The sequence below is a fragment of the Montipora capricornis genome, chromosome 7 (genome assembly GCF_036669925.1).
Source record: "Montipora capricornis isolate CH-2021 chromosome 7, ASM3666992v2, whole genome shotgun sequence".
Taxonomy (NCBI): Eukaryota; Metazoa; Cnidaria; class Anthozoa; order Scleractinia; family Acroporidae; genus Montipora; species Montipora capricornis.
In genome coordinates this window covers 50,532,211-50,550,336 of record NC_090889.1, presented here as the reverse complement: position 1 = coordinate 50,550,336, position 18,126 = coordinate 50,532,211, and the positions used below count along the sequence as shown (strand labels likewise).

At 39.0% G+C, this 18,126-nt stretch overlaps 3 protein-coding genes across 3 annotated transcripts; 1 reads left to right on the top strand and 2 right to left on the bottom strand.

Annotated features, from left to right (window-relative positions):
* Nucleotides 1–7,653: 7,653 nt before the first annotated feature.
* On the bottom strand, nucleotides 7,654–12,216 carry LOC138056286 (uncharacterized; the record flags this gene model as incomplete). The annotated part of the gene is made up of 3 exons (XM_068902073.1): nucleotides 7,654–8,284; nucleotides 11,404–11,812; nucleotides 12,073–12,216. Coding segments are annotated over 3 exons (675 nt in total), but the record flags the coding sequence as incomplete, so codon positions are not given.
* On the top strand, nucleotides 12,081–15,828 carry LOC138058111 (uncharacterized). Its single transcript, XM_068903999.1, has 2 exons — nucleotides 12,081–14,215; nucleotides 14,797–15,828. Exons 1-2 carry the CDS (start codon nucleotides 12,548–12,550, stop codon nucleotides 15,301–15,303), a joined length of 2,175 nt encoding a protein of 724 aa, XP_068760100.1. The 5' UTR covers nucleotides 12,081–12,547; the 3' UTR covers nucleotides 15,304–15,828.
* On the bottom strand, nucleotides 15,435–17,278 carry LOC138058112 (uncharacterized). The gene is made up of 2 exons (XM_068904000.1): nucleotides 17,017–17,278; nucleotides 15,435–16,575 (listed from the first exon to the last, which is right to left on the bottom strand). Exons 1-2 carry the CDS (start codon nucleotides 17,268–17,270, stop codon nucleotides 15,786–15,788), a joined length of 1,044 nt encoding a protein of 347 aa, XP_068760101.1. The 5' UTR covers nucleotides 17,271–17,278; the 3' UTR covers nucleotides 15,435–15,785.
* Between the last annotated feature and the right edge of the window lie 848 nt (nucleotides 17,279–18,126).

Here is an 18,126-nt window from a genome sequence, read left to right as displayed (position 1 = left end):
GGAACCCTCTACAAGTTAGCGGCTCTTGCTTATTAGCGCCCCCCCCCCCCCCCCCCCCATTCTTTGTTTGTCCCTCCAGTAGGGTAGTAGCCAAAACGCCGGGCAGGGGGCCGGGGTTGGGGTGTCTTTTTTTCTAAAGTTTTTTCTTTCAAATTTTGTAGTTATTCTCCTGTAATGTTATATCTGAATTTTCGGTATTTTTCCTTCATTCGTTTTGGCTACTACCCTCCAAAAGTTTGCATAGGAATTGTTTTTATTTCCACTTGGGAATTATAATGGTCCCAAGAAAAACTGGAAAAAATGCTTGTGCAAAATTTGGAGGGACAAACAAAGAGTAATACGATATTTTTGATATTGGCCAATTGATACTGTATTTACTCCATCAGGTGCTGTCCTAAAAATAAACGCCAGGTCTCGTCGGAAAGCCGGTGTATTTTGCTCCAAATTCACACTTTTCCTCTTTCAAAACTGTCAACAATTAGTTTAGCCTCCTTTTTACTGAGAACTGTGAGAAGTCTTAATAAACTCAATATGCGTCGCCTCTTAATAGGCCTTTTTCGATGTGTTAAAATTCAGCTTGATAGTGAGGCTGTGAGGACAAAGACAAAGGAAAGTGGATGATATGTAAATATTCTTCACATTCATTTCAACTTGTTCCTATTGCTGTTGTCCTCACTGCCTCTCGTCTCGCCTTCTTCCCCACTCGGCCATACCACGCTTGTCTCACCTTCTTCTATACACGGCCAACGCCATACCGCCCTTTCGAGTTCGCGATGACTAAGCGCTCGTCCTAGTCACCCTCATTCTTGTTCCCAGAGCTGCGATCCTCTTGGCCAGCGCCTCGGATCGAGAGCTCTGGCAGGTTTCAATTTAACAGTCCGCGATTCACGGACTTCCGATCGTTCTGCGCAGTCTCGATTTTTTTTCAAAATGGCGGACCAAGCCAAGTCTCTTACACGAGGCGTTGAATCATGGAATGGAAATTCTAGATTTAAGCGACATCACATTGAAAGGAAAGAAGTACGAGGGTTTGAAGCTATCTGTGCTTGTCATTTCGCCGTTAAATACCTCAAATACAAGATCAAATTTTTAAGATGAGAGAGGGAGGACTGAATTTTAAAAGAGGGTTCGGTTGACAGGAGCTGACGACAGGGATCAAGTTGCACAGAATTAAATGCTGTACGTGTTAAATACATCCGAGTGATAATACTTTCGCATGTGAAATGTTCTAAGCTCTATTGAAGTAGAGACAATAATATTATAATGCGTAAGTAAACAACCTTGAAATAAGAATTTATTACTAAAAATAAATGATCACATATACTGGTAATAAATTATTTTCTTATGTTTTGCAGCTAAAAGCCTGCCTAATGGTCCTAATGTTACCAATTTTGTCTGTTGTCTAGGAATTATGTATACTATTTTTATCAACTTGTAATAATCATAATAAACACTACTTTATTTAAGTGTCAATGGATTTAGCACTACAGAACTAATTGGGGAAACCAATGAAATTAACTCAAATCAAATATGTTTTTTGTGGATGTGGTAAAACCGGAATGCCCGGAGAAAAACCTTTCGCAATATAGAAGAGAACCAACAAACTCAACCCACATATGACGCTGAGTTTGGGGATTGAATCCAGACCACATTGGTGGGAGGCGAGTGCTTTTACCACTGCGCAACCCCTGCTCCCTGACTGACTGGATCAAATCTGTATATTTGCACCCAGTAGTTAATTTACTCTGTAACTGTTGAACTTCAAAGTTAAATTTCAGTTAAAATGAATCCAACCTAAATAATTATTGTTTGATTCCCAATAATTTCCTTTGTATTTTAAAGCTACTGATGATAAATAATGATGTTGGGGGACAAATCTTGATCAAAATGTAACTACATGCAGGATGAAGTCATTTAAGTTGCCTGAATTTCACATAAATATTGTGTTTACATATTTTTAGAAAACATATATCATTGGGCACCTTGTTCTTACATCTTGGCACTAGCAAAACTGAGGAACTATATCACTCTTTTTGCACAGCTTCTTGCACTGGTCGTTGATATCCTTGATTGATATCCTTAATTGCATCTCCAAAAACCATGTCTTCCATCACAATGTTTCAAAATCTGCTGAGGTTTTAATTTGCTCCACTATTCATCATTGTTGACAGTTGTTTGATATATTCACTGTTTTATTCAGTTAACAAATGATACAAAATACCATTAATATTTTTAATGTGAATTTTAACAATGATTGATCACAAATAAATTATTATTCATGGTCTTCATCTTCAGTTTGTTGGTTTGAGCAAATTATTGAAAGTAATAAGATAAATGACTAACTTTGTTGTTCTAAGAGTTATCATAATTTTATTATTATTGCCAATAACAGGCACACTGTATTTTGCATGTGAATATCATTGCACATTCTAAATTATAAAATAATTAGGATAGTAAACGCACTCCCATTAATATGGGTCAATAGCTGTGTTTAGATGAGAGTATGTAAACACAGCTATGACATCACATGAATTTTGATTGGTTATGTGTTGTCAGATGCACCTTTTGATTGGCTGGTTGGAAATATGGGTGTGTATGTTATGCAAACCCTCGACTGTGTCTCGGGTTTGCATAACTGTCAAGAATTCTCCCAACTGCGCTTGGCATTTAGATGAGGCTATGTAAACATGGACAACGTCCTCTATTGCTTAAATAACACAACAAAATATAACTTTTTGATCGGTTGCTTTATCTCAAGAGAAGCACTTCGGGAAGGCAGTTTTCTATTAAGCAATAGCCATTGAAGCAGATTCAACCAAGCCTTTGCCTGTTGGGTGCATCTGGCAAAATAGTCCAAAATGCATGTGGGGCTTCTCTTTTATGGTGCAAACAGGGACAGTCTGAATTATGTTGATCTCTTTTTAGCTGACTAAACATTCGCTCTGACGATGGGCTAACACTCGGAACGTCAGCTTTCCAAATCATTCATGGTGGTAATTCCACCTTTATCAAAATATGTGATAAAACCAAATTTTCCTGTTAACCGTGACACTGTATGCAATCAATGTAACATGGAGACAATTTAGCATGTAACGGGGTCCCTCATGCATGAGCCCAAGTGTTGACGCCTGTCAAAGAATAGGTTATTGGCTAAGCTCTGCTGACCCTACAACAATTTACCAGTTTAATAAATTATATACTAGCCCAAAATAGCGATGTGAAAGTTAACCAACAGGTACCCAATTTACTGTGGCCATAATAATCCTCTGAAAATGAGAACCCAAAAGTTGTTTTTCAGTAGCTGTGTACCAGCAGGAGAATCCTTCAAGCTCTCCTCTGGATAAGAAACTATCCAGAAGATGCAGGTTGTCAAGATCACTTGAGATTGAACTTGACAGGACTTTATCCATTTTTTGGATAGCCCCCCTCCCCCCTTTATCCCCATTTTTCATCAGGGGCTGTAGTCCCTTTTCATCAGGGGTTGCTCTCAACTGAAGCCTTTTCTATCAACCTTAGTTGTATGATTTTCTTATAACTAATGCAAACTGGACATGGAAGGAATCAAGTTCCAACTTTAATGCGATATTACACAAAGAAAATATACTTACAAATTTCATTATTGCAATAAGAGAATGTAACAAAAAAGTACGCGATAACCGGGTTAGCTGTTGGCTTAATCTTTTCTTCCTCACCACGGACATATTCAAAAGGAGTCAAGGCTTTGCGTTGTTAAACACATGAACAATAATTACACCGTAAACAAATGAATCGATCGAGCTTAGGCAAAAATCCTGCGTAACATATAACCGGCTGACCTTGCTCCTTTTTTTCTCGCGTCCCACACCTGGTGAAGGACGGGCTCTGCTGCACAGACTTCCTTCTTTTAGATCGGATAACCGACTCGTGCTGAGCTTTCGAATGAACTACCGTCTTTATAAACCCCTGAAATGTCGTGACCGTAACGTAGCAAGATCTACATTTTCGCGATGGTAATAAACCATCGTCGACAGAAATTTCAAACCAGAAAACTCTTCTCAATCCCGTACGATTCCTTCCCTAATTGTCTTTTCACCAAATAAATCCAAAGGATGGTTGTTACTAATAATATATCTATTGAAAGCAAGGCAAACAGAAAATAGAATCACTTCGGCCATTCTCTTCCGATTTCTTCCGGTTATCATTTTTATTGTGTTCCCATCTGACCAATCAGTGGCGAGAACGGATTGGGACCGGCCAGAGCTCTCGATCCGAGGCGCTGGCCAAGAGGATCGCAGCTCTGGGAACGAGAATGAGTCACCCTTAGAGAAAAAACCGGCTGCCAGCAGATTATACGATAAGAGACTTTATTATATCTCGGCATGACCCGGCATTAAAAATCATGATAAAAATGAGAATACATAGCTCAATACTAAAAATAGTAAAAGTATACCTCTATTTGACTAAACTGAGTTTTAAGTATCTTACCAGATCCGGGCTGAACAAAAACACCAGTCTTACGAAAATACCACTTCCGATTCATGTTTTCCTAGTCCTCTGTCTCCTTTTGGCCAGGTTTTATTGCAGCCTTTTCCGTGGTTGGATAAATCAAGGGGTATTCTGCATCTTGTAGCTCCTCTTGTCCATCCAATCCTCAGCTTTCCACGATGGCGAGGACATACGATCATGCTTTCTAAATTGCCTGGCATTTTGAAAATTGCTGCTCGACACAATATTAGTTCCACCTCATTTACGGGACCAGTAAACGAGTATGATGAGAGATGATTTTCAATATCTTTTGAACACGCGCTCAGTGAAACAACCTGGATATCTTTCTTTCTATCTCTACTGTCGGAACCACAGATTCCTCCAGTTATCGTCTTCAATGAACAGCAGACCTCCATTACTATAAAGAGCGGCCCTCAAACTGATACCTAGTTAATAAACCGCATTCAACGAAGTTCCTCAAGGGAGTCCGTTAATTTAACTTGTCAATCAGTAAGGACTATTCGACTGTTTTGTCGAAATCAGTTTTGTCCCTTGTGTATTGATGACATCATTATGTCAGTGAAAAGCTAAAAACAGGGACGACGGAGCATATTTTGTATTGTGGGTGGGGGGGGGGGGGGCTAATAAGCAAGAGCCGCTAACTTGTAGAGGGTTCCCTGAAGGAAATTCTCCGCCAGAAAATTTTGAAATCTTGAAGCTCGGAAATGCACCTCTTTCCTTATGTGAGTTTTCTCTTTTTATGCTTTATGAGTTTTTTTCCTCTATTTTTTCTTCATGGGCAGTCCCCCTAGCTCCGCCGTCCCTGAGAAAAAGGAGCACTACGGTCTTCCATTGGGTATCCTGTGGTTGTTGTGTTGACCAACGTTCGTCATGTTTATATTCTGCAGTGTAGTTTCAAACATTGTTAAAGCTCCCACTTCTCACTAAAAAACAGGTATGGATTAAAATGGTATCATTTTACTTTCTGCACTTTATTTAAAGCGGTCTCATCTATTTTCATATCAAATCGAAGACGGATATCGGCTGCTGTGTTTTGACCCAAAGGTCACAAGAATGCATTTTAACGACATTTTAAGCGCTCGAGGCGTCACGCAAAAGTAATTGCCCAGAGATTTCTCTCTATCAGACAAAAGACCTTTGTTTCAACATTCGATGGCCGAAGTTTTAAAGGGTTTAAAGGTAGAGCACATTCTCTGTAAGATATTTCGTAAGACCCAGTTTTAGTGACAAAAAATATAGGCGCCAAGAATAAAATTATTTGGAAACTATAGAATGTCTTAAATGCACTCAAACTTAGCCAAACGACAATTAAGAGATTGCTAAGTTAGGATTAGGAGGAATATTTTATGAGGGATGCTTCAGTTGACCTCACAACACCTTCAAAATGGAGAGACAAATCGCTTGTCCGAGCGGCATTTTCGGCAGTGTTCGGTGATTTGCATTTTTCTCCAAAATAAATCGGTAATAACCCAAACTAACTATACCATGCTTCTTGGTACACGTTACTCTTTTAAACTTGGAAGTACGAGCAAAATCGATTTTTCAAGGTTTGCCATCTGATGTTTGATTTTTATGGACATCCACTCTTGAAAATCAACCGTACAATTCAAGAGCAAAGATTTTTCTTTCATTTCCATCCGCTAGCCGCTCAATAGCCCTGCCAGTGACGTCAGGCGGCTGTAAGTGTCCCAAACGAATCGATAAAACGATGAAAAAGAGCCTCTTGAAAAATCAACACCACAAGGCGACCGTTGAGTTTCCGCTTGGTTACAACTCTTTTTTTGTGGCTAAGGAACGTTGCCAAACAAAGACACACAGAGGCTCGTCACCAAACTACAATCAAATAAGAATTGGCCACCGTAAAAAAAGTTGGTTTATTATTTATCAGCGTCACATCTCATGGTGTTTTCTCGTTTTTTTCTCGTATTCATTGTCCCGAGAAAGTAATTCTTGCCGATTTCGGTGCTCATTTGTTGAAATGAGGGAAGTATACTACGTGAAATGAACTGTGAACTTAGCTCATCACCCTCGCACTTTGTATTCGCTTTGACTGGACTCTTACATGTAAAATGATACTTGAACTCGATTCAACCCCGCGAACGTGTCGGCTTCCAGCCCTTTCCATCCGCTAGCCGCTCAATAGCCCTGCCAGTGACGTCAGGCGGCTGTAAGTGTCCCAAACGAATCGATAAAACGATGAAAAAGACCCTCTTGAAAAATCAACACCACAAGGCGACCGTTGAGTTTCCGCTTGGTTACAACTCTTTTTTTGTGGCTAAGGAACGTTGCCAAACAAAGACACACAGAGGCTCGTCACCAAACTACAATCAAATAAGAATTGGCCACCGTAAAAAAAGCTGGTTTATTATTTATCAGCGTCACATCTCATGGTGTTTTCTCGTATTTTGCTCGTATTCATTGTCCTGAGAAAGTAATTCTTGCCGATTTCGGTGCTCATTTGTTGAAATGAAGGAAGTATACTACGTGAAATGAACTGTGAACTTAGCTCATCACCCTCGCACTTTGTATTCGCTTTGACTGGACTCTTACATGTAAAATGATACTTGAACTCGATTCAACCCCGCGAACGTGTCGAATTCCAGCCCTTTCCATCCGCTAGCCGCTCAATAGCCCTGCCAGTGACGTCAGGCGGCTGTAAGTGTCCCAAACGAATCGATAAAACGATGAAGAAGAGCCTCTTGAAAAATCAACACCACAAGGCGACCGTTGAGTTTCCGCTTGGTTACAACTCTTTTTTGTGGCTAAGGAACGTTGCCAAACAAAGACACACAGAGGCTCGTCACCAAACTACAATCAAATAAGAATTGGCCACCGTAAAAAAAGCTGGTTTATTATTTATCAGCGTCACATCTCATGGTGTTTTCTCGTATTTTGCTCGTATTCATTGTCCCGAGAAAGAAATTCTTGCCGATTTCGGTACTCCTTTGTTGAAATGAGGGAAGCATATTATGTGAAATGAACTGTGAACTTAGCTCATTGACCCTCGCACTTTGTATTAGCTTCGACTGGACTCTTAAAATGATACTTGAACTCGATTCAACCCCGCGAACGTGTCGGCTTCAAGCCCTTATATGTTGTTGTGATTTCTTGATCCACGCAATCAGAATGTCGCGAAATAATAGGTACAGAAAACAACTTTTCCAGAGGTAGACTTGTGATTTAATGTTATTTATTAAACTACATACAAATTTTCTTTCCTTTGTACATTTGTACCTGATCAACTTCATCGTAGTTAATTTCGATTTTTTCTACGAGGTGATGCGAACTGTGAAATCACAGCCGCAAATTCTGTCTACATCTGTTTCATCACAATGTCTCATCCGCAGTGACCATGAATGAACTAAAATAGCAAAATCTAGTTGCTCTATGTGGTCAAAGGTGGCCGCCATGAAAGATTTAAATATAAAGCAAACCATCACGTTATTTCGGTTGCTTCGTTTGCTTGGGGCCCAACTGCCCGAGTTCGGGGCGCGATGGCTCCGATTGTATCATACGGGATTCTTATCAAGCGGTTAATCTACTATCCCTGGGATATGTACATTTGTGAAATGAAACTCAAATGGTTTTATAACGTGGTATGCATGGTATGCATCCCGCGTGGAAAGGGTTATGACCTTCAAGGGTAAAAGAGAGTGTGTGGTTTTCCTCGTTCTCGTCTAATCTCGGCGCTGTCTTCCCAGTCGGCTGCACAGCTGCAATCTTTGTTGAGCAACATCTTCGTATTCCTTCCATTGCTTTTCTCGGGCAATCGTGAGGGCCTCCTGTGATGGGGCAATTCCTGTCAAATGGAATAAAGAAAGTACGTATGGTTTGAACTCAGCAATTTTAGTACGACTTGGAAAGGGTCGCCATTGTTATTTTTCGAACTTTTATTGTATTTCTCAGATAGTATGCGCGCTGGCTAAATCACCGGGCAGTATTCTACAGTACGGCCCGCTAAACTTAAAATTTCGATAAAACATTATGTAGCAAGTTTTTCATGTCGTTTCTGTTACCTAAACTCGTAAAACTGTTTGAATCTTGCAAGCAACTACAGTGTAACCCCGCTCTACGGATACGCTTAATACAGACACACGTATATAGCGGACAGTTTCGTTTGCCCCGACAAAAAGATCATATATTGTCTCCAAAATTTACTCGCTTAATGCGGACGCATTTTAATATGGACCACGGACAATTTTTCTCTGTCCCGTGTCAAAAACTGTAATCTGCCTCCTATTGTAGTTTCACTTGCTTGGCTTTTTGCTGCAGTCATTGCTCATAGCCTCCTCTTTCACGGCCTTATCGTGTACAGTTAAATTTGAGAAATTAAACACGTACGTTTTCTAGCCGAAATGTCTGCTGTAGTCTTTTATCGCTAAAACATTCATGTGTTCGGGCATGTCCCCTTGGTGTCCATATTAACCGGGTCTCACTGTATTTCAAACAGCCAAGAAGATTTAGTTTTTCGGATTTTGACACGGCAATCTTTGTGGCAGTTGAACCTTCCCCTTCCGGATTAACCCGCTCAGAGATATAATAAATATCTTACTAAGCTCGTTTTCTCAGACCGTACTGTAAGTTACGGATCCTCCTTTTTTTTCCCATCGTTTAATGGCCCGCGAGGTTCGCGCTTGGGCCATAAATCAATGGGAAAAAAACTCGGTCCATATTACAGTACGGACTTCGAACTCGGTTAGTAAGAGATATCGATAACTAGGATATAGTCAATTACTACTTTCATTTTTCTGTTTCCTTTTGGATGCTATTTACGGTCTTTTTGGAATTATATTTAACATTAGAGGGATAAGGAAATTTGTCAGTTCTGACACTGTCCAAACTCTAGTGAATGCTTTTGTAACAATTCGACTTGCTTATTGTAATAGTATTTTATTCCGACTGCCTAATACTGAACTGCAAAAGCTCCAGAGAGTACAAAACACTGCTGCTAGACTTATTTGCAACATCAACAAGTTTGATCATATTACTCCAACTTTAGTGAAACTGCACTGGCTCCCAGTTAGATATCGCATAAATTTTAAGATTTTACTTATCACTTTTAAAGTCATCCATGGACTTGCACCCAAATATCTCAGTTAGCGAACTTTTAACGCGTAAAAACAAATGTAATTATAACTTAATATCAACTAGCGAGATTCTGCTGCAACAACCAAGGATAAAAATCCTACGCACGGTTGGTGATCGCAGTTTCACTGTAGCCGCACCTGCACTTTGAAACAACCCTCTAAATGTAATTAGATCCGCCACTAGCATTAACTCTGACTTTTAAGAAACTTCTTAAGACTCATCTTTTTAAGATTGCGTTTCACCTATAAATTATTAAATTAAACTAATTCCTATTTAAATCTAATTTTAGTATTTAGTAATTATTTTGTATTATATTTATTTGTTTTATACATATCAACTTTACTTTGTAATTTTTATGACTTTTGTAAAGCGCGCAAGAGTATCTACCTATGATTTGCTGCGCTATACAAGATTAAATTATTATTACTATTATTATTATTATTATTATTATTTATCCAACGGAAATGAGCGAGAACAGCTCAACTGCGTAAAGAGAATATGAAGTAAGAGAGTTTATCTCCATGCACCATAAGTACTTGAAATCTATTTTTAGATCTCGCCAGTGCTATTTTTGGACCCAAAATGAATTACGTCTTTCTTTCCGAAAAACCATACGTCGACGTCAAAATAATCACGGAACTAAAAGTAGCTTTAAAATAATGTTCATAGTAAGAGGGCCATGTATGGGGGATAAATACATCTTATTCGATGGTTTAAGAAATAATACGCGCGGATATTGTGCGAGTTGCGTAGTATTTTTCCGAGCCCCGCAGGGGCGAGATTTATTATTCCACTACAAAAAAGGTTTTAGTTTGATTCACTATTATCTGGTAAGAGTGTTTCTCAAAAAAAAAAAAAAGCATCATCTGTCCTTCAGGGCGCTTGCGAACGATGTAAACAGCACAGAAAGCCAGCCAAATGTCCTTTATTTGATTGTATAAACGAAATGACGAGAGAAAAGCGATGACAAGCTAAATTCTCAGGCTTTGTATCGCATTGAAAACAATCTCTTTCATTGAAAAACTGCCCTTCCGTCCGTATTTGCTCTGTTCTAAACCGGTTTAACTGGGACACTACAGTGTATTACCGTCTCATATTTTGTACGTTCTCTTGACCAAATATGGTAAAATGGCGTAATAGTGGAATAATAAGCTCTCTTATTTCACATTCTCTTTCTTCTATAATTATCCTCGTAAGAGGTTCATGTATGAGGGATAAGCTCTCTTACTTCATATTCTCTTTTTTCTATAATTATCATACTAAGAGGGTCATGTATGGGGGATAAGCTCTCTTACTTCATATTCTCTTGACCGCGCCTATTTGCACAGGGAAAGTAGCAAGCTGCTTTGTCTAGCAGTTCTTATCAGTCTTCTAAGATAATGGCGGGAAAATGCAGAAACAAGCTGCCTGCCTTAGTTCAAGCAGTATTTCCTCCATTTGCCTTGTTTTGCTTTTTAGATATACATATTTTGACATGTTTAAGTGAACAGCATATTTAAGACCTCGGTAGCATTTTCGCACATTACAGACCCACTCTTTGCCGGTAAATGACACCTATATAGACCTCTTTCATAGTGGTGGGCGATTTGTTAATTCTTTTATGTTTGTATGTTCATTATAACCTTTCTGAACTAGTTGCCATGTGCACAAATCAAAACAATAATTATTTACTTTTACAAAGCCATTACGTACAATTTACATACCATAGAAGAGTTAAGAAAATGATAGACATCATGAAAGTGGTCTATAGCTATTGGTCATGTGTCTCTTAGATTTAACTTCGTATGAATATAATTTTTTATTTTTTTTAGTTCTAAAGCTGTACTATACCTTGAACAAACTTCCTTTCCCTTATGAAATAATCCGTTTTGACGATGTCAAAGCTTAACAGTGCCTTTTTGGAGTAAAAGACCAAAAGCCGCTCTTCATTTTCCTGAATCAGCTGTAATGCCTTAGCCATATGCTCTTGAGACACCCAACCCTGGACGTCAAGGACTTTCAGATGTCTTGAGCTTTTTACATAAAAAGCAAGCTGCCTATTCTTTGCTCTGATTTGGACGCGATTGGTGATGGGACGTGTTTCAGCATTCAAATGGTGTTCGATATCTTGAAAGCAACTCTCTGCAATAGCCTCCTCGTTTTCAGTGATGCCAATTTTGGCGGATTTCTCTGCGTAAAAAGAGGCGACGCAATATCTGTTCTCTGCAGTTTCTTCACCAGCAGCACAAGGCAGCAAAAGCTGAAATAGAGACGATAGAAATCTAGTTTTTTTTTTTTAAAGTTATTTTGCTATAATACGTTTGATGCCATTTTTCATTCATTTATGCATAACTGAAAAAAAGAGCATAAATGAAATATAAAAGAAAAGTACAAGTGTTTGCTGAAACAAAAAGGATATGTGTGAATGTAAGTACGTAGGTAACGTACATGATTCACAAAATAAAGGAAAGAACACCTGTTAGGTCTTAAAGCTAAGTAGCAGTACGGTCCCTCTCTTACCTCTATGGAGTCATCAAGCAATTCCTTAGCCCGTGCATAATTCGCTTCCCTACGGGCCACCGCTGATTCAAGATACTTGAGTTTTGATAGGAGGAAACAATGATTGGTAGAATGATATGTCCGTGATATCACCAGGGCGTGTTTTTATGGCGCGCCGTTTCGGACAAAAATACTTGTTGTAGAATATCTAATACATATAGCAAATACATACAACTTATCTTGGGAAATATACAACTTATGGAGAAAAATATATCACTTATTGTGAAAAATATAATACTTACTACCAAAATATACAACTTCTTGGGAAAATAAACACCTCTGTTTAAAAAGTACGACTTACATGAAAAATATACCGAAATTCGGAAATATACAACTTGTGTTGTAAAAATAATACTTCGCCCGCGGTGTTTTGGTCAGCTGACTGTCGCAAAAGCCAGAAGGCCTGTCCACATATAATTCCCGCCAGTTGTTCAATATGGCGGAGCGCATATTGAACAGACTGGTAGAGGCTGTAATCTCGCTTAATGAATCCAGCAGTGAGGCTAGTAATGTTCCAAAGATGAATCAAGCTATAAACGAAAACAAAACAGAAGCTAGAGAAGCTGCTTTAAGGCAATTATTTCCAAGTATCCGAGGGCAATCTTCAAGCCACTCTGCGGCGTCTGCGTCAGTATCTGCGAGTCGGGCCACTAATGGTGTATTCAATCCAAGTGCAAACTGGTCCAGGAAAGGGAAAAAGCGTGTAAACAAGAAGGGGACATCGGCCAATTGTGGATCCAATAGTGTATCTAAAGCAGTTTTAAAGGATGTAGTTCTACTGCCATCTCCGAAGGTTGATGAAGTCCCACGTGGACAGTTCAGAGAGACGCTCTATAGCAAGAACTTTGCTGCTAGTGCGGTGGAATTTTCTGATGAAATGCAAGAAGAAGAAATTAGATGTAAGTGCAATGAACTCTTTGAACGGAAATTAAGATGCTGCTCAGAGCCAAAGTTTTATTTTGTCAGAGCCGTTGGCAATAAAATAGTCGAACTGAACTCTGGTCCTTTCACCGGAAAGGTGGCGAAACACGTGTCCAAGCAAGGTCCGTTGTATATCAGAGTCACTACGGAAGTGCATGATGAGAGCTTGAAACGTTGGTATGGCAGTTGTCGAGGTGATGAAGAAGGTGATGATCCATTGGAAAGTGAGGATGATGAGAGTTTAATGGATTCTCCCTTTGCTTTGAAATCAATGCATGAGTCTGAGGTTACCGAGCCGCCAAATAAGAAAATACATCAAATGACTGCGAGTGATGGTGAGAATAAAGCAAGTACAAGCCCTTCCTGTAGTGGCTACCTCTCACAACCCAGCTGCAGTACGCAAAGCAAACCTGTAAGAGAATCACAACTTATGGTGGGATACAACACGTATGTTAACATGTTTCCAGATGAAATCATTGTAGATGATGAGAATTGTGATGAAGATGTTGATTTACATGCTGCCATTCAAGCAAGCCTGGAAGATCAAAGAGAGACAGGTTCCTGTTCCATGAATGAGGCAAAAGCATCTGATGTCCTCCGAGAGTTTGTGGATGATAACTTGGACAAGCAAAGTGACTCACAAGTCAACGTTGTAATAAGCAGAAAGAATGTTCTGTCAAGTGCTCTTAGAGCCTTAGAAAGAGGCAAATTTTCATTTGTTCGCCCAGTCCACATCATGTTCTCAGGTGAAGATGGAGTAGACTCTGGTGGGCCAAGGAGAGAATTTTTTCGCCTTCTTATGATGTCACTTAAGAATCTTGGCATTTTCTATGGCACATGGTTTTCCCATGACCTGGAGCTGCTCCATGGAAATAAATATGAGTTAGCTGGAAAGTTGGTGGCATGGAGTGTTCTCCAGGGTGGTCCTGGGCCCAAATGTCTTTCTCTAGAAGCATTTTCTGTCATGAAAGATCTTCCATTTAACACAAGTCAGGCAATCGAGGCTGTCTGTGATGAAGAAATCAAGGAGGTCCTTAAAGGGTTACAGGAATGTGTCAGTGAAGGAGAATTCAATGCCATAAAAGAGTCAGGTGGTGATTTAATTGCAAACCATGGCTACTCAAGAGTGTTCACAGCTGATTTTAGCAAGAAAAGTGAGATCCAGCATTGCCTCCTTAAACAGGTACCAGTGTGTGTCAATTTAGTAAGGAGCAGCGTTGCACCAGACACTCTTTATTAAGCCCCCCACCCTGCCATTATCCAATTGTACAGGTCATTGCCATTAGATGTATATTTATTATACATTTATTAAACTAGGTTGGGTTCATAAGGTAAACTTTACCTTAGGCTTATATTCACTTTGTTCCATTATGTACTTTTAAATTTGAAGAGGGTAGTTTCTAAAGAAACTGTGGTGCTGCGTCGGTGGGGAAGTAGTATACAAAAATTTGGTTTTATCAATGGAGTTGATAATGTAAATTGGCCACCGTACAGAATCTCTGTACGGTGGCCAATTTACATTATCAACTCCGTTGATAAAACCAAATTTTTGTATACTTTTAAATTTATTGTGTTACAAATGTTATAAAATTAGTGGTACAAGGGCCTTTGCATGACTTGGGATACCACATAGCAACAGTGTAGTAGATGGCAAGCCATTCAGCAGTTGTTCCACTGAACAAAGTTTTGACTGTGATAACACGTTGCTGTTATACACAATTATTTTTCAAATAGCTAAACATTTATTTGTTTTTTGTTATACAGGTATTCTTCTTTTCTGTCCATGCAGAAATCCAACAATTCCATAAAGGCCTTAACTCTATTAGTGGTTTTGGAGATCGTGTGATGAACAACCCTGGCATTTTCAAGATTGTTTTGGGTGCGGAGAATCAAAAGCTCAGTGCCCAAAGATTCAAGAAATTGTACTCTATTATGTACTCAGACAAGGGTTCCAATGATAGAGACAAGGAAGACAAGACAATATATTGCTTGGACCTGTACCTGCAAGACCTAGAAGAAGAGGAAGTTAACGGTGTGACCCTGGAAGACTTGTTGATTTTCACCACAGGGGCAGACACTGTACCGCCACTGGGCTTTGATGGTCCCATACTAATTGAGTTTTATGAAACAGAAGAGAATGTGAAGAGGTATCCATGGTCTTCAACTTGCTCCTTAACTTTGTTTTTGCCAAGGGGAATTGAAGACCCCAAAGAGTTCAACAGTCTTCTAACACATGCCTTAGAAAATGGAGTTGGCTTTGGCAAATGCTAAAGAACATTAATTTTATTATTACTTGCATCAGTATTTTACTTAAGTACAGTACTTATGTTGTTGTTTTAAAGTTTTCATTTTTTATCATATCACAAACAGTGGAACATTGCAATTACAGTGAAAAAGCTAAGACTAAGTTGTAATTTCAAATTTGAGAGTATCATTTTGTACTCAGTATATACAGTATTCTGTACTCTCTCAAATCCCATAATACACCTCTTTTACCCCAAAACCTTTGCATAATCAATGTTTGCAATTTCTCCTGGGACACGAAGATGTCCCAAGAGAAATCGTAAACAATGCATATCCAAGTTTTTGCGGGGTAAAAGAAGAGTATTATGGGATTTGAAAAAGTAGAGAATGTAGTTTCTCAGTGATTTGTGAAATGCAGCATGTATTGTAATCAAAGATTCCTATCAACTGACACATTCACAGTTCCTTGTTATTTATTAGCTAGCCATTGATGCTTATTATTTATGTATTTACATGTTTAATATTCTCATTAAAGATATCTTGCTAATCTCATACAAGAAGATCCCATGCTCGCCATCATCAGACAGTGGGTGCACATCATTTAGTAGAGTAGAAAATTCCCTCTCTGCTAGTTGGATTGTAGACCTGGGTACTTCAATGTGATTCGCTGTCTGAAGTTCAGGCAGGGGTGCATTATCATCAATTCCATAATGGTGATCAACACTTCTTGGATCCAACAATTCCCTGACAGTCATGTAATCAGATTGTGCATACTGATAAAATCCTTCCTTCCACTTTTGAAGAGGAGAGTGTCCTCCTTCCCTTGACAGTGGGTGGTTATTCCACTGCATAACAAATTGATCAATAGTGTTGTTTAATCTAGGAATATAGATATAGTGCAATGCATATAAATCTATTTCATCATTAGGATCCAAAAGCTCTCTTTCTTCTAAAAAGTAAAAGATGTTCTTATAGTAAGAGACTACATAATTGTGAACATCACGCCATAATCTCTCGATACGCTGATTGTGAACTGATTGTCCAGTTAACACTGGTTTGGAATCCACACCATATCGAGTTAGCATAAGTCTGGCTACATCCACATTTTCAGTCCCATAATCAGTGCGTATCCTTCTAGGATAATGGTAAATATTGGTAGCTCCCACAAACAGGTCCAGGACTGTTGATGCTTCATTATTTGTGGATGCTTTGAGGAACACAACAGTGCGGGAAAATCCATCTATGGCACCATGGATGACGATGCGCCACCTTATTAATTTGTGGTGACCATCAAGATGCCTAAAAAACAACCACATGATTACAATTGTGACTTTAACATCAAGGAAAAAATTGCAATTCAGAACAATGCTATCTTTAATGTATGATCAAAATTGCATAATTTAGACCATTTCAGTCAACTTTTGAAGTTTTTTGAAAGCCTGAGGAATTAATATAATTGACTTTGCTTTACCAAACCTGATTAATTTAAGAAATGAAGAGTGAAAGTGGCCTGATTTTATGCTTTAAGCATTGGCTTTCATTACATTGCAGCAGGCAATAAACACATGCAACCCTTTTTAACAATTGTAACTGACACTCATATTCTTGCATAACATTGCCAGTGAATGTGTGCATGCAAATATTGGCAGTATTAACTTTAATGAGCTCAAACACCAAAATCAATCTTGTGGGCATAATATAACCTTAACTAGTATTTTATGCCTGTCGTTAATTTCTTACCACAGAGAATTTGGAGTTGGCACAGAGTAAACTCGTCTCTTAGTTACAGTTCTTTGCCTGAGTTCTCTGCCGACTGGGTCCACCCGCATTATTGACTGTCTAAGTCTCCACCTTTGGACACGGATTCCTCTTCCTCTAAACCAGCCCATGATCATCTTTTCACCGGAATTTGGTGGTATTTGTAGGACATGTTCAACTAGATTATCAACCTCGTCATCACTTATTTCAAGGAAAAGTTCCCGAGAAGAAGCCATACTGTAACTGTCTCTTCTGCGCCTTATAGTTTTTTCTGATACACCCAACATTTTAGCTATACCAGACCATGAAAACCCAAGTGATCTTAACCCATCCAGTTGTTCTTCTGGAATTACCAGGGTTGGTTGCCCTCTTCTCTTTGATGACATGGTTGGACATGAATAATGGACTTCTCTTTTATCAAGTAAGCTAAGTCGTTCTTCTAAGCGTTCAATAAGTGTTTGGAATTCGATAACTGCTAGAAGGATGTCATCCATAACATTTTCCTGAGATTCCAGTGGTCTTGAGACAACGAGAAGGGAGATAACGAATTCTAGGCAACGGTCTCGCAGTCTTTCAACTGTTACGCTATCAGCTACAAAAAATTCCCTTTGAAATTCGTGATATATATCTTTTCCTACGTTTAACGCATCCAGAAAAGCCGTACGCTCCGCACACGACAAGACAGACGACATATTTCTTGCGGCCATCTTGCCTAGGGTGCAAGGCTTTTGCGACAGTCAGCTGACCAAAACACCGCGGGCGAAGTATTATTTTTACAACACAAGTTGTATATTTCCGAATTTCGGTATATTTTTCATGTAAGTCGTACTTTTTAAACAGAGGTGTTTATTTTCCCAAGAAGTTGTATATTTTGGTAGTAAGTATTATATTTTTCACAATAAGTGATATATTTTCTCCATAAGTTGTATATTTCCCAAGATAAGTTGTATGTATTTGCTATATGTATTAGATATTCTACAACAAGTATTTTTGTCCGAAACGGCGCGCCATATGTTTTGCAAGTTCCTTTGCCTCCTCGATCTTGTTTTCGTGCAAGTCTAGCACTGCCAGCTGTAAAAATGATATAGATTA

Bases quoted from the DNA above. Each gene is read 5' to 3' on its own strand.
- LOC138058111 (XM_068903999.1), top strand. From the start codon at position 12,548: ATGGCGGAGCGCATATTGAACAGACTGGTAGAGGCTGTAATCTCGCTT. The intron at 14,216-14,796 runs GTACCAGTGTGT...TTTGTTATACAG, and splicing joins AGCATTGCCTCCTTAAACAG to GTATTCTTCTTTTCTGTCCA.
- LOC138058112 (XM_068904000.1), bottom strand. From the start codon at position 17,270: ATGGCTTCTTCTCGGGAACTTTTCCTTGAAATAAGTGATGACGAGGTT. The intron at 16,576-17,016 runs GTAAGAAATTAA...GTTGTTTTTTAG, and splicing joins CCAACTCCAAATTCTCTGTG to GCATCTTGATGGTCACCACA.